Source organism: Sturnira hondurensis, unplaced genomic scaffold (genome assembly GCF_014824575.4).
Source record: "Sturnira hondurensis isolate 20B ecotype Veracruz unplaced genomic scaffold, ASM1482457v3 Scaffold0024124, whole genome shotgun sequence".
NCBI classification, from domain to species: domain Eukaryota; kingdom Metazoa; phylum Chordata; class Mammalia; order Chiroptera; family Phyllostomidae; genus Sturnira; species Sturnira hondurensis.
The window spans coordinates 460,405-471,942 of record NW_028096755.1 but is presented as its reverse complement, the minus strand read 5'-3'; the positions used below and the strand labels follow the sequence as shown (position 1 = coordinate 471,942).

General features: G+C 48.6%; 1 protein-coding gene across 1 annotated transcript; it reads right to left on the bottom strand.

Moving 5' to 3' along the window:
* Positions 1 to 163: 163 nt before the first annotated feature.
* GP6 (glycoprotein VI platelet) lies at positions 164 to 10,518 on the bottom strand. Its single transcript, XM_037038056.1, has 7 exons — positions 10,458 to 10,518; positions 8,524 to 8,559; positions 8,170 to 8,430; positions 5,486 to 5,770; positions 4,207 to 4,260; positions 1,513 to 1,566; positions 164 to 745 (listed from the first exon to the last, which is right to left on the bottom strand). The coding sequence occupies exons 1-7, from the start codon at positions 10,489 to 10,491 to the stop codon at positions 567 to 569; spliced, it is 903 nt and encodes a 300-aa protein (XP_036893951.1). The 5' UTR covers positions 10,492 to 10,518; the 3' UTR covers positions 164 to 566.
* Positions 10,519 to 11,538: the final 1,020 nt, after the last annotated feature.

Genomic DNA, 11,538 nt, shown 5'->3' with positions numbered 1-11,538 from the left:
ATTGACTTGTTCTACTTATTGATGCCTTCATTGGTTGATTCTTGTATGTGCCCTAACTAGAGATTGAACCCCCAACCTTGGTGTATGAGAATGATGCTCTAGTCAACTGAGCTACCCAGCTGGGGCCAAGAGGGTTGTATTTATTCATGGATTCTAACCAAATACAGAGGTCAATCCGGAACCCGTCTGAGGGAGGTTGAGGAAATAGGTGAGTATGACGTCCAGTGAAGGAGCCATAAAATCCACACTGTGCAAGACAGCAGTGAGGAGACTTCGGCATCCACTAAGCTCCCTTCATCTCAGAGGGAGTCCTCAAACAGAAAGCCAAATAAATAGACACTGACTCAACCGTCCTTGATGGAGCACAATCAAGAAGCACCCCCCACCCTCCTGTTCCACAGCAGTAGCTCCTATCATCTTCCTCTCACACCCCACACACTCCACAGGCACTCTAGGGTCCCTCCCAGCTCTCATGACCTATCTCTGAGATACAACAAAGTCTTGGGATTCTAATGGTGGCAACCATCGCTATGGCCATCTGGTCGACCCCTATGCTGATGACTGTGTCATTTCTGGGTTTGTGGGAGGGGTGGCAGTGGCCTGTGGGTAGCTCGGACCTGGTGCTGCAGGGATTTTTTTTGGCTGTACCAGTCTTCTGCCAAGATCCCTGCCAGGAGAATGAGAATCACAGCCCCAAGGCATATCCGGACCAGGTTACCCTTCGTGTAGTACTGGTAGGAGATACCTGAGGAATGAAGAGGCAGGGGCAGGTGATAAGAACCCACCTCCAAGATCTGCTTCAAGCCACACCTCATGTTTCTCACAGTTGAATCCCTCATCTGAGATCCTGTTACTCTCTGCTAGCTAGGATGCCAACCTAGGATACCAATCTTTTTTTTTTTCGATTTATTTATTTTATTTATCTTTAGAGGGGAAGGAGAGAGGGAGAGAAACATCAATGTATGGTTGCCTTTCGTGCATTCCCTGCTGGGAGTTGGCCTGCAAGGAACCCGCCTGCAACCCAGGCATGTGCCCTGACTGGGAATCGAACCGTGATCCTCTGGTTCGCAGGCCCACACTCAATCCACTGAGCTACACCAGCCAGGGGATACCAATCTTCTTCCTGAAGAGTTCCTCCCCTCTTCACCAGGATCAGGGCTAGATAAGTCCAGCTCCCTAGATATCACCTTTTCCACACACCCCACTCCAGGCCTCTGATACAACCTGTCTCATGTGCAGACACTACCTGGTTATTTGTCTAATGGTGGAAGAGAAGACTATTATAAGGGGTAGGGAGAGAGATGGAATTAATCTTTCTATAGAAGATTGCAACCTTCCCACCTGATCTTATTGCCCAGTTCTGGGCTCTGTGTATTATTATTTCCCCTCCCCTTAATACTTGATATGCCAGTATCCAAAATCACAGAGCTATAGCTCTGCATAAGGAAAGCAGTCAGCTTTAGATAAAGACACAGGAATAGGGAGAAGGAAGATCCAGAGAAAACCACTCACCAGTTGGAGAGCTTGGCCCCTGTGTAGAGACGATGATATTATTCCTAGAAGGCTCTGGAATCAAAAAGAATAAATGTGAAGGGATGGAACCATCTCCTCTACCCCTATCACTGTGAAAATTAAACTAGTAATGGCCCTGGCTAAGTAGCTAGTCGTAGTTGGTTAGAGCATCATCCCAATACACCAAGATTGTGGGTTCAATCCCCAGTCAGGGCATATACCAGAAGCAACCAGTGGCCCTGGTTGGTGTGGCTCAGTGGATTGAGCACTGGCCTGTGAACCAAAGGGTCGCTGGTTTGATTACCAGTTAGGGCACATGCCTGGGTTGTGGCCCAGGTCCCCAGCTGGGGGCTTACAAGAGGCAACCACATATTGAGTTTCTCTCCCTCACTTTCTCTCTCTCTTCCCCTCTCTCTAAAAATAAATAAATACAATTTTTAAAAGAAGGAAGAACCTACAAAAAGCTCAAGTCAGGTGGACTCGAGAGACATCTGACCTATCCTCAAGGTTTGCTGATTGGGGGAAAATGGAGACTTTTTAATTGATTTTTAGAGACAGAAAGAAAGGGGAGGTGGGGGGTGGGGAGAGAGAGAGAGAGAGAGAGAATCAATCTGTTGTTCCTCGTATAGATGCATTCATTGGTTGATTCTTGTATGTGCCCTGACCTTGAGCCCACAACCTTGGCGTATCGAGATGGGATGATGTTCTAACCAACTGAGTCACCCAGCCAAGGAGAAATGGAGACATTTTCCCAGGAAAAGCAAATGGGAAAAGAACCACAGCATGAGGGAAGTGTGTATGCATTGAACTGGGGTGGTAACAGGGTACACGGTATCCAGGCTGCCATTACCTAAGTGGGGCTGAATACATGGGTCAGAACCAAGTCAGAAGAGCAGTGTATATGGGTGAGTCATGATTTTCCCATCATAGGCTTGACTCCACCCTCTTTGAAATGACCACACGGCCCAGAATGTTCCTGTGTCCCCAGGCTCAGAGCCTACCTCCACCCCACCCTCAAACCAAGGACTTTCCTGGGAAGAGTCAAATAACTTCATGACACAGATCAAACACCTGCAACAGCCTTAGATGACGGAAGAGAGAACCCAATCCTCATCTTCCTTTCTGATGAGCTCTATCCTGGTTATGGGTTGTTTGTTGTTGTTGTTGTTTTAATTTTCTGAGGCACATACATAGGAGCAGAATTGCTGGATCATATGGTAATTCTATGATACAACCATATAGCAATTCTTTTTTTTTTAATCTTCACCCAAGAACATTTTTTTCATTGCCTTTAGAGAGAGAGAAAGAGGGTGAGAGATACATCGATGTGAGAGGGAAACATTGATTAGTTGCCTCTTGTAGGCTCCCTGACTGGGAATCTAACCCACAACCCAGGTACGTGTCCTGACCAGGAATCAAACCTGCGAACTTTTTGTGTGGGGGACAATGCTCCAAGCAACTGAGCCATGCAGGCCAGAGCTGGACATTCCTTTTGAGGGGCCACCAAACTGTTTTTCACAGCAGCTACACAATTTTTATTCCCACCAGCAATATTCCAGTTTCCTGGAATATTGTGAAAATTCCAGTTTCTCCAGCACTTGGTGTTGTGCTGATGTTGTTACTATTATTGCCATTCCAGTGGGTATGATGAAGTTCATGACATGAGACTTTATATCTCAGTTTGAAAAATAGGAAGTGCCCTGGCTGGTGTAGCTCAGTGGATTGGGCGTGGGATGTGAACCAAGTGATCACCGGTTCAATTCCCAGTCAGGGCACCTACCTGGGTTGCAGGTGAGGTCCCCAGTGGGAGCCACGTGAGAGGTGGCCACACACTGATGTTTCTCTCCCTCTCTTTCTCCCTCCCTTCCCCTGTCTCTAAAAATAAATAAATAAAACCTTTAAAACATAAAATAAAAACAGGAAGTATAGCCCTGGCCAGGTGGCTCAGTTAGTTGGAGCATTGTTCCGGACACCAAAAGTTTTCAGGTTTGATCCCTAGTCAGGGCACATACAGGAGGCAACCAATAGATGTTTCCCTCTCACATCAATGTTTCTGCCTCTTTCTCCCTTTCTCTCTCTCTAAAAGCATGAAACAGATGGCCCCACAGAATTTCATGCAGTGGCTCTCACAGTGACATCACAGACCAGCAACATCAGCCTCACCTGGGAACATGTTAGAAATGAAACTTACTAGACCCCACCCCAGACCTTCAAAATCAGAAACCCCACGGGACCAAAAAATCCATTCTTTATAACCCCCCCCCAGGGAATTCTTGGGCCCAAAGAGGTTTGGGAACCACTAACCGAAGAAGTCAGAGACTCAGGTATGGGGTCCAGGAACCCACAATTCTTTTTTTTTAATTTTATTGTTTTTCAAATACAGTCATCTGCCTTTCCCTTCCCGCCCCACCCCCAGGAACCTGCAATTCCATAAACCACTTAGATACCCTCGTATGCCTTAGACATAAACCAACACCCTGAGGTTTGATAGAAGCGGGGACCTGGGCAGCATCATAGTATCTACTATAACACTCACCTTTTGATATGGGCAGAAATGAAGGGTTTTTATAATAAAGCAAGTGTGTGAAAGAGACAAGTGAGCCCAACTGAGAAATCTGGACGAAGAGGAAAAAGAAAAGGAGAGACCCAGGTGCCTGGGACCCCAGACGCCAGGGTGCACCCTTCGGGACTTACCTGTTACAGCAGAAGGTGCTGCTGTGGATGGCCGGCGGGTTGTCACAGTGGCCCCTGAGAAATCAGAAAGAGAGGAAATTCTGCGTGCTGTTAGCTGTGGGTCCCGAGCAAACAGACAAGACCTTTCTGCCACCCGGATCCCTCCCCTGGAAAAGTCGACATAAAGCTTACATCGCAGGACCATCGTGAGAGCTAAGTAGCATTTTTAAAGGCAGCCCTAGCCCATGCTGGGGCTAACCTGTATTGACAGCCCCTGTCCCCATTGTGGTTCCCTGTGGTTCCCTGTGGTGAACCTCAGTTCTGCCCATTCTCTGCATCTCTGTGACCTACACCCTTAGCTTGTTCCTGGGAGCCAAACCTGCTCTCATAGGTGGGGGAGATTACTAGGATGTATATCTATCTGCTTATGATACTCACCTCTTTTAGAGGCAGAAATAAAGGATTTTTATATTAAAGCAAATGTGTGACAGAGTCAAATTTAGAAGTCTGGACAAGGAGAAGAAAGAAAAGAAGAAGTCTGGGGACCCAGATACAGGGTAAGGGACCCTTCGGGACTTACCTGTTACAGACGAAAGGATGAGCGTGGGCAGAAAGGCAGGTACCCACGTGGGAGGAACAAAAATGTGCGGCCCTTCCTCGTCTCCCACCACCCCCGACCACACGGGCCGCACTGCGGCACAGGCCAGCCAACCTCCCCCTGCCACAATTCCACCCCCCTGCAGCCCACCCCCCCTCCACCCCCGGTCCACTCTGCCCAAAGGCCCTCAGCCAACACCAATGGCTCAGAGAAGCCTCCCCTTCCAGGTGCTAACAGAACTATGTTCTTCTTTTTGATAGATTTTTTAACTTTTTTCAGTTACCGTTGGCAATCAATACCGTATTCATTTCAGGTGTGCAGCGTAGCGCTCAGCCTACCTACTTCCCAAGCACAACCGTTGTTTTCACAGTCACCATTTTACGCATGTTGGCTGTGTCTTTGAACACTGTTCTATTAACTGCTGTAGGTATACACAGCGTGAGTGTGTGTGTGTGTGTGTGCGTGTGTGTAAGGGAAGAGATACTGGACACAGAGTGGAATCATGTAGCCCAGGCTGAGGTTAGAGATGGGGCCTGGCAAAGGTTCCTGGGACAGAAGGGGCTCCCGTGTCGACGTAAAGTACATCATTTGCACCTGTGGTTTTTCCCCTACCCCACCCCCACCCCCACCCCATCCCCACCTTGGAACCTGCTCTGGGCCTGCAGGGGCAGGGGCAGAAAGGTCCGGTGCGCACCCCCTCACCTCTGACCACGAGCTCCAGCGGGTCACTGGGGGCCGACCACAGGTAGGGGGCGCTGCTGGCAAAGCTGTAGCACTGGTAGGTCCCGCTGTGAGCCGCCGTCACAGTGATGATGGGGAAATCGGCCTGGTACCACATCTCCGTTTCCTTGTTTTGTCCCTCGTCCCCCTTCTTGTACAGAGCATATTGGTCGAAACCATATTTGCTCTTGCACTGCAGAGTCACGTCACCTCCCGGGGACACGGCCGGGCTGGGCTGGGCTGAGAGCGAGGGCTTCTCATAGACTCCTGGGAGCGGAGAGAACTCCGGTGTTAAAGGCCGAGGCTGGTGTCTCAGCCCCGGGGGTGGGAAGCTTCCCCAGCTCCCTAAGAGGTCGAGAACTTCTCAGGTATATCCATTCTGCAGAGACAGCTTCCCACCAGCTCACAAAGCGGCTAAGGGAACAAGGCTGAAGTTACATCGCGGTGCCCGGGGTGAACTCCTGAACTCCTGCTTCTGCCACTTAGGGATTGTGTGAGACTGGACGTACTTGTGCCCTGTGTGTGTGCCTCAGGGTTCTGGGCTGTAAAATGGGGGTGGCTGAGTGAAGCGATTAGATGTTAAGCATTGAGCTGAGTACCTGACGCCTTGCCAGCGCTCGCGCTGTGGTGGTAGTGAGAACAGAGCTTGGGCTGATGTTGTATTGTAAGCTTGGGTTACAGTATACAATAGTTACATTGTTATTATGGGTTAACATAGCAGCTCCCACCCCTGGCTGGTGTGGCTCAATGGCTTGAGCACCAGCCTGAGAACCGAAAGGTCACTGGTTCGATTCCCAGTCAGGGCACATGCCTGGGTTGTGGGCCAGGTCCCCCAGTTGGGGGTGTGTGAGAGGCCACCAATCGATGTATCTCTCACACATAAATATTTCTCTCCCTCTCTTTCTCTCTCCCTTCCCCTCTTTCATAAATTAATAAATAAAATCTTCAAAATGCAAAAAAACTTTTCAAACAAAAAATAAAATAAAGTACCAGCTTCCAGGTGGTGTTCCAAGTCCATGACTCACAAAGATCTGTGAATTCATCACCCCTTTTTCATCAATAGAACTAAGGGGCCCAATGCTAAATAAATCATCCAAGTTCGTAAAATAGGGAGAGACAGAGCTGAAATTTGCTATCACAGGCACAGGCTCTGGGCTCTCAGCTCCTAAAAATGAGCTCACACTACTATAGATACAATGTGATTTAATTATCACCACGGAGTGTGGCAAGCCACACCTAGTGCACAGTGGTCCCCACAGAAGCCACGTGAGAATTATGGCTCATTCGTTTATGCAACATTTTTTTTTCCTTAGCAAGTCTCACATGTCCATCTCTGAACTCAGAAAAAAAATTCCCATCAAGAGAGAAGAGGCAATAACTAAGCTAAGTAAGTAAACGTGTGTGGCCCGTCAAAGAGTGGTCAGTGCCATTTCAACCAGGTGTGATTTTCAATAAGGTGGTGAGGGAAATAGTTAATGAAAACACAGGACTGGGATTGGTCCCCAAGGCGCACGCAACACCTGATAGGTCACTGACCACAGATCGTGAATTAGGGCGAGACCGTGGTCTGTGGTGCAAGTTTAAAGGGGTGGGGAAAAAACTCAGTAATCAAGATAAATTTTACAATCAACATTAATGCAAGCACATTTTTTAAAGATTTTATTTACTTATCTTTAGAGAAGAAGGGAAGGAGAGAAGGAGAGAAACATCAATGTATGGTTGCCTTTCATGAGCTCCCCCTGGGAACTGGCCCACAACCCAGGCATGTGCCCTGACTGGGAATTGAACTGTGATCGTGTGGTTCGCAGCCCCACGCTCAATCCACTGAGCTACACCAGCCAGGGCTGCAAGCACATTTTTAAATCAATTTTTAAAGTCAAAATTAATGCAAGCACATCCACAGTGGGGAAAAAAACACATCAAAATTTGGAAGCTGAGGCATGGACTCCAAACATTTTTACATAGGTTTACTGGCTAGTAGAATGTGGAAAAGAAATGCAGAAATGGTTTTGAAGTAAGTTATTGAAATTCACTGCATTATTTCCAGTTTAAACATTTTATGGAGACCAAAAAATGAACAGGATTTATTATCATTTGAGTCTCTGGCTTTCATGGAAGCTAAATCATCAATGTTGTTTTTGACATTTTCTTTGGGAAAAAATTATTTAAAAAAAACTTTTCAAATGCATTAGAAAGTGCCTGGGGCAGGTGTCTCGGTTGGAGCAGCGTCCCATGCACCAAAAGGCTGCAGGTTCAATGCCCAGTCAGGGCACGTGCAGGAGACAACTAATCATTGTTTGTCCCTCTGTCTTCCTCCCTCCCTCTCTCTAAAATCAATGAACATGTCCTTGGGGAACGATTTCTTTTAATTGTGGTTTTTGTCCATAGTGGAAATGGCCACATGGATTTGGACTTTTGTACGCTGAAATTGCATTAACATACTGATCTCGCTAGCTGAGTTTGGGTGGGAGGTACCTCCCCTGAATTTGGTTCACAAGACCAGTGTCTCACTTGCCCCCACTCTAATCCCAGCCACTGGGGACATTGACATCGTCACCCTCATCTCCATTGTCACCCTCTTGAAGCCCAGGACGGAGCACCATGTAGCCCTGAGGCCACACACCCAACCCCGGCCCAACCGCCACCCCCCACACCTGTCCAGTTACCCGTAATAACCAGCTTCAGCAGCTCACTGGCCGGAGACCAGCGGCTCCTGTTCTGGTAGGAGCATCGGTACGATCCCGCATAATCCGGCGTCATGGCTTTGATGACGAGGACCGCCCCCTTCTCATAATACTTCCCGGATCGCAGATTCTCCAGGCGGTACAGGTCCACCCCTGGGGGGCCTTGGCAACGCAGGGTCACCATCGTGTTCTGGGGCACCAGGGAGCTGGGCTCCGCCTGGAGGGTGGGCTTGGGGAGTGGGCCTGGAAGGGAAGCAGAGCACGGTGGGTGTCCGCTGGGCCCTGGCGCCTCCTGCCCGCTCGCTGGCTGACCCCAGAGGAGGAACCCAGACTCACCCATCTGAGCTGGTAACGCTTGCCCCAGACACAGCCCTGAGGGAAAGGACAGATGGGGGGAAATGGGGCAACTGTAACAGCATTATCAATGCTGTTAACAAAAATACATTGTATTAACAAAAATACAATGTATTTTTAAGAAATAAAAAAGAAAAGGACACACACGAGGGCCTCATGCGATCCCACACTTCCTGTGTGCTGGACAGGGTGATAAGACATTTGCATACATTATACGTCTTTGGTCATAATTGTTATGAAAGATACACATGCACATAACTGCAGTGAAAGAAACCAACCACAACAGGCTGCTGTGATGGCCCGGGTGGCTCAGTGGGTTGGAACGTTGTCCCGTGCACCAAAATGTCGCGGGTTCAATTCCCGGTCAGGGCAGGCACCTAGGGTGCTGGTTGGATCGCGGGTCAGGACCCCTACAGGAGGCGACGGGTCGACCGATGTTTCTCTTTCCCTCTCTCTCTGGCCCCTCCCTCTGTCTCTCAAAAGAAAATCAGTAAAAAACATAGCCTCGGGTGAAGATTTAAAATAATTATAATAATAACAAAGGCCACAGTTGTAGGATTCCATGTGTATGAAAAATCTGGAATAGGTAAATCTGTCTGGAGACAGAGAGTAGATTCGTTGGCAGGGGCGGGCGGAGGCAGGCTGAGGGCTGAGTGTGGTAGGTACCAAAAGGGGAAAGTGTGTCGGAACCAGACAGAGGCACTGATCGCATGACGCTGTGAACGTCGTGAATGCCTAACTTTACATCAAGTATATTATTTTTACCACGCCCCCTTTTTTTTTTTTTTGAAGTGCCGACAGGGATTTCTCACTCGCCCAGCTCCCTCCAGAAACCCTGCCCCATGCACCCACCTTGACAGCTGGGTAACTGCCTCTTCTTTGAGAAGGGGACTGTGAGCTGGGTGAGGTCTCATGGTTTCCCCAGCTTCACTGAGATAGGATCGGTTTATAACCTTGTGTAAGTCTGAGGTGTACAGTGTGTTGATGTGAGACACACACCTGTCGCACAGTGATTTTTATGGTAGCTTTAGCCAACACCTCCCTCACGTCACATAATTCCCATTTTCTGTGGTGAGAGCATCTAAGATCTTCTCTCTTATCAGCTTGCAAGTAGCTCATACAGTATGTTGTTAACCATAGTCAGCACGTTGTATATTGGCCCCCGGAATGTATTCATCTCTTAACTGGAAGTTTCTATACTTCCCTTGCTCCGCCCCCAGCCCCTGATAACCAACCTTCTACTCTCCGCTTTTGTGTCATTTTTATTTTTTAAAGATTTTATTTATTTTAGAGAAAGGAAGGGAAGGAGGAAGAGAGGAAGAGAAACATCCATGGGTGGTTGCCCTTGCATACCACCACCACCCCCACTAGGGACCTGGCCCACAACCCAGGCATGTGCCCTGACTAGGAATCGAACCAGCGACCTTTTGCTCTGTAGGCCAGCCCTCAATCCACTGAGTCACACCAGCCAGGGCTGGGTTCGTTTTTTTTTTAGATTCCACATATAAATGAGATCATGCAGTGCCTTCTTCCTCTGTCTGGCTTATCTCTCTTAGCATAACGCCCTCCAGGTTCATCCATGGTGTTATTTTCCGTAAGGGAAACAGACAAACTGAATCCACAACTAGTCCTGATATCATCCAATCCACAATTTATTTTTTTAAGTGGTGCAGTGGGAGAAAGTTTCAGCCAATACTAGGACACCTCTATTCATTCCCCGAGCCAGCCCTGAACAGACTAAAGTAACTCAGACCAACACTCTACCCGCCTGGGTCCCACCCAACAAAGAGGGACCCTCAGAAGTCACCTCTTGCTCCGAAATTCACGACACACGCTATTTTTTTTTTAATTACTTGTCTCGTAGCCTGCCACCTGCCCCTCAGCATTTATTTCCCAGATCAACCCTCAGGACTCACCAAGACAGAAGCAGGCAGACAGAGAAGGCGACATGATTCCACAGCCCGGTCCTGAATTCTGGGGCCCCAGAGGGAAGCCGAGAGGGGCTGGAGCAGAGACACAGGATGTGATGAGGGTGCTGTCCTCCCTCCCCCCGGCCCTCCCGGCTTTTCCTAACTGAGCCTTATCAAGCTGGAACGGTCCCCTCAGCAGGGTGACTTGCACACAGACTCCAGGGATCCTCGCTTATCTCCGGTCACCAGCCTCCCGAGGGACTGTCCACCCCCCAGGGCTCCCCTGAACTTTCTGACATTCACCAGGGACGTGCAAATCAAAACCTCAGCGAGACAGCCCTTCGCACCCAGGAGGAGGACAGCCTGTCCTCAACAAGACAGACAATGACGAATGTCAGTGAGGACGTGGGGAAGTGGGAACCCTGGCGCACTGCCAGCAGCCGCCTCGGGAAAACAGTTTGGTGGTTCCTCAACATGTTCGGTGTTGAAGCAGCGTATGATCCCACAACGCCACTTCTTTTTTTGTTTGTTTTTAATTATTTCCCTTCACATTTTTTTTAATTGTTCGAGTACAGTTGTCTCCATTCACCCCCCCACCCTAGTCATCCCCACTTCCCACCCTTGATCCTACCCCCTGTGGTTTTGTCCGTGTGTCCTTTATACATGTTCCTGAAAACCCTTCTCCCTTTCCCCCCCATTATCCCTTCCCACTTCCCCTCTGATTACTGTTTGTCTGTGGATTGAGTACTGGCATGTGAACCAAAAGGTCACGGGTTCAATTCCCAGGCAGGGCACATGCCTGGGTTGTAGGCCAGGTTCCCAGTGGAGGGCATGTGGCAGGCAACCACACACTGATGTTTCTCTCCCTCTCTTTCTCCTTCCCTTCCTCTCTAAAAATAAATAAATCTTTTTTTAAAGAAGATTGTGGGTTCAGTCCCAATTTGGGGTGTGTGCAGGAGGCAACCGATCAATGCTTCTTGCAAGTCAATAAACATAACCCTGGGTGAGTATTTTTTTAATTAAACTTAAAAAGAAACAAATACTTAAAAATATATTTGATTGGAAAGAAGAAGAAGAGGCCGATCTC

Bases quoted from the DNA above. Each gene is read 5' to 3' on its own strand.
- GP6 (XM_037038056.1), bottom strand. From the start codon at position 10,491: ATGTCGCCTTCTCTGTCTGCCTGCTTCTGTCTTG. The intron at 4,261-5,485 runs GTGAGGGGGTGC...CTGATTTCTCAG, and splicing joins GCTGGAGCTCGTGGTCAGAG to GGGCCACTGTGACAACCCGC. The intron at 746-1,512 runs GTGAGTGGTTTT...TTCATTCCTCAG, and splicing joins GGGGCCAAGCTCTCCAACTG to GTATCTCCTACCAGTACTAC.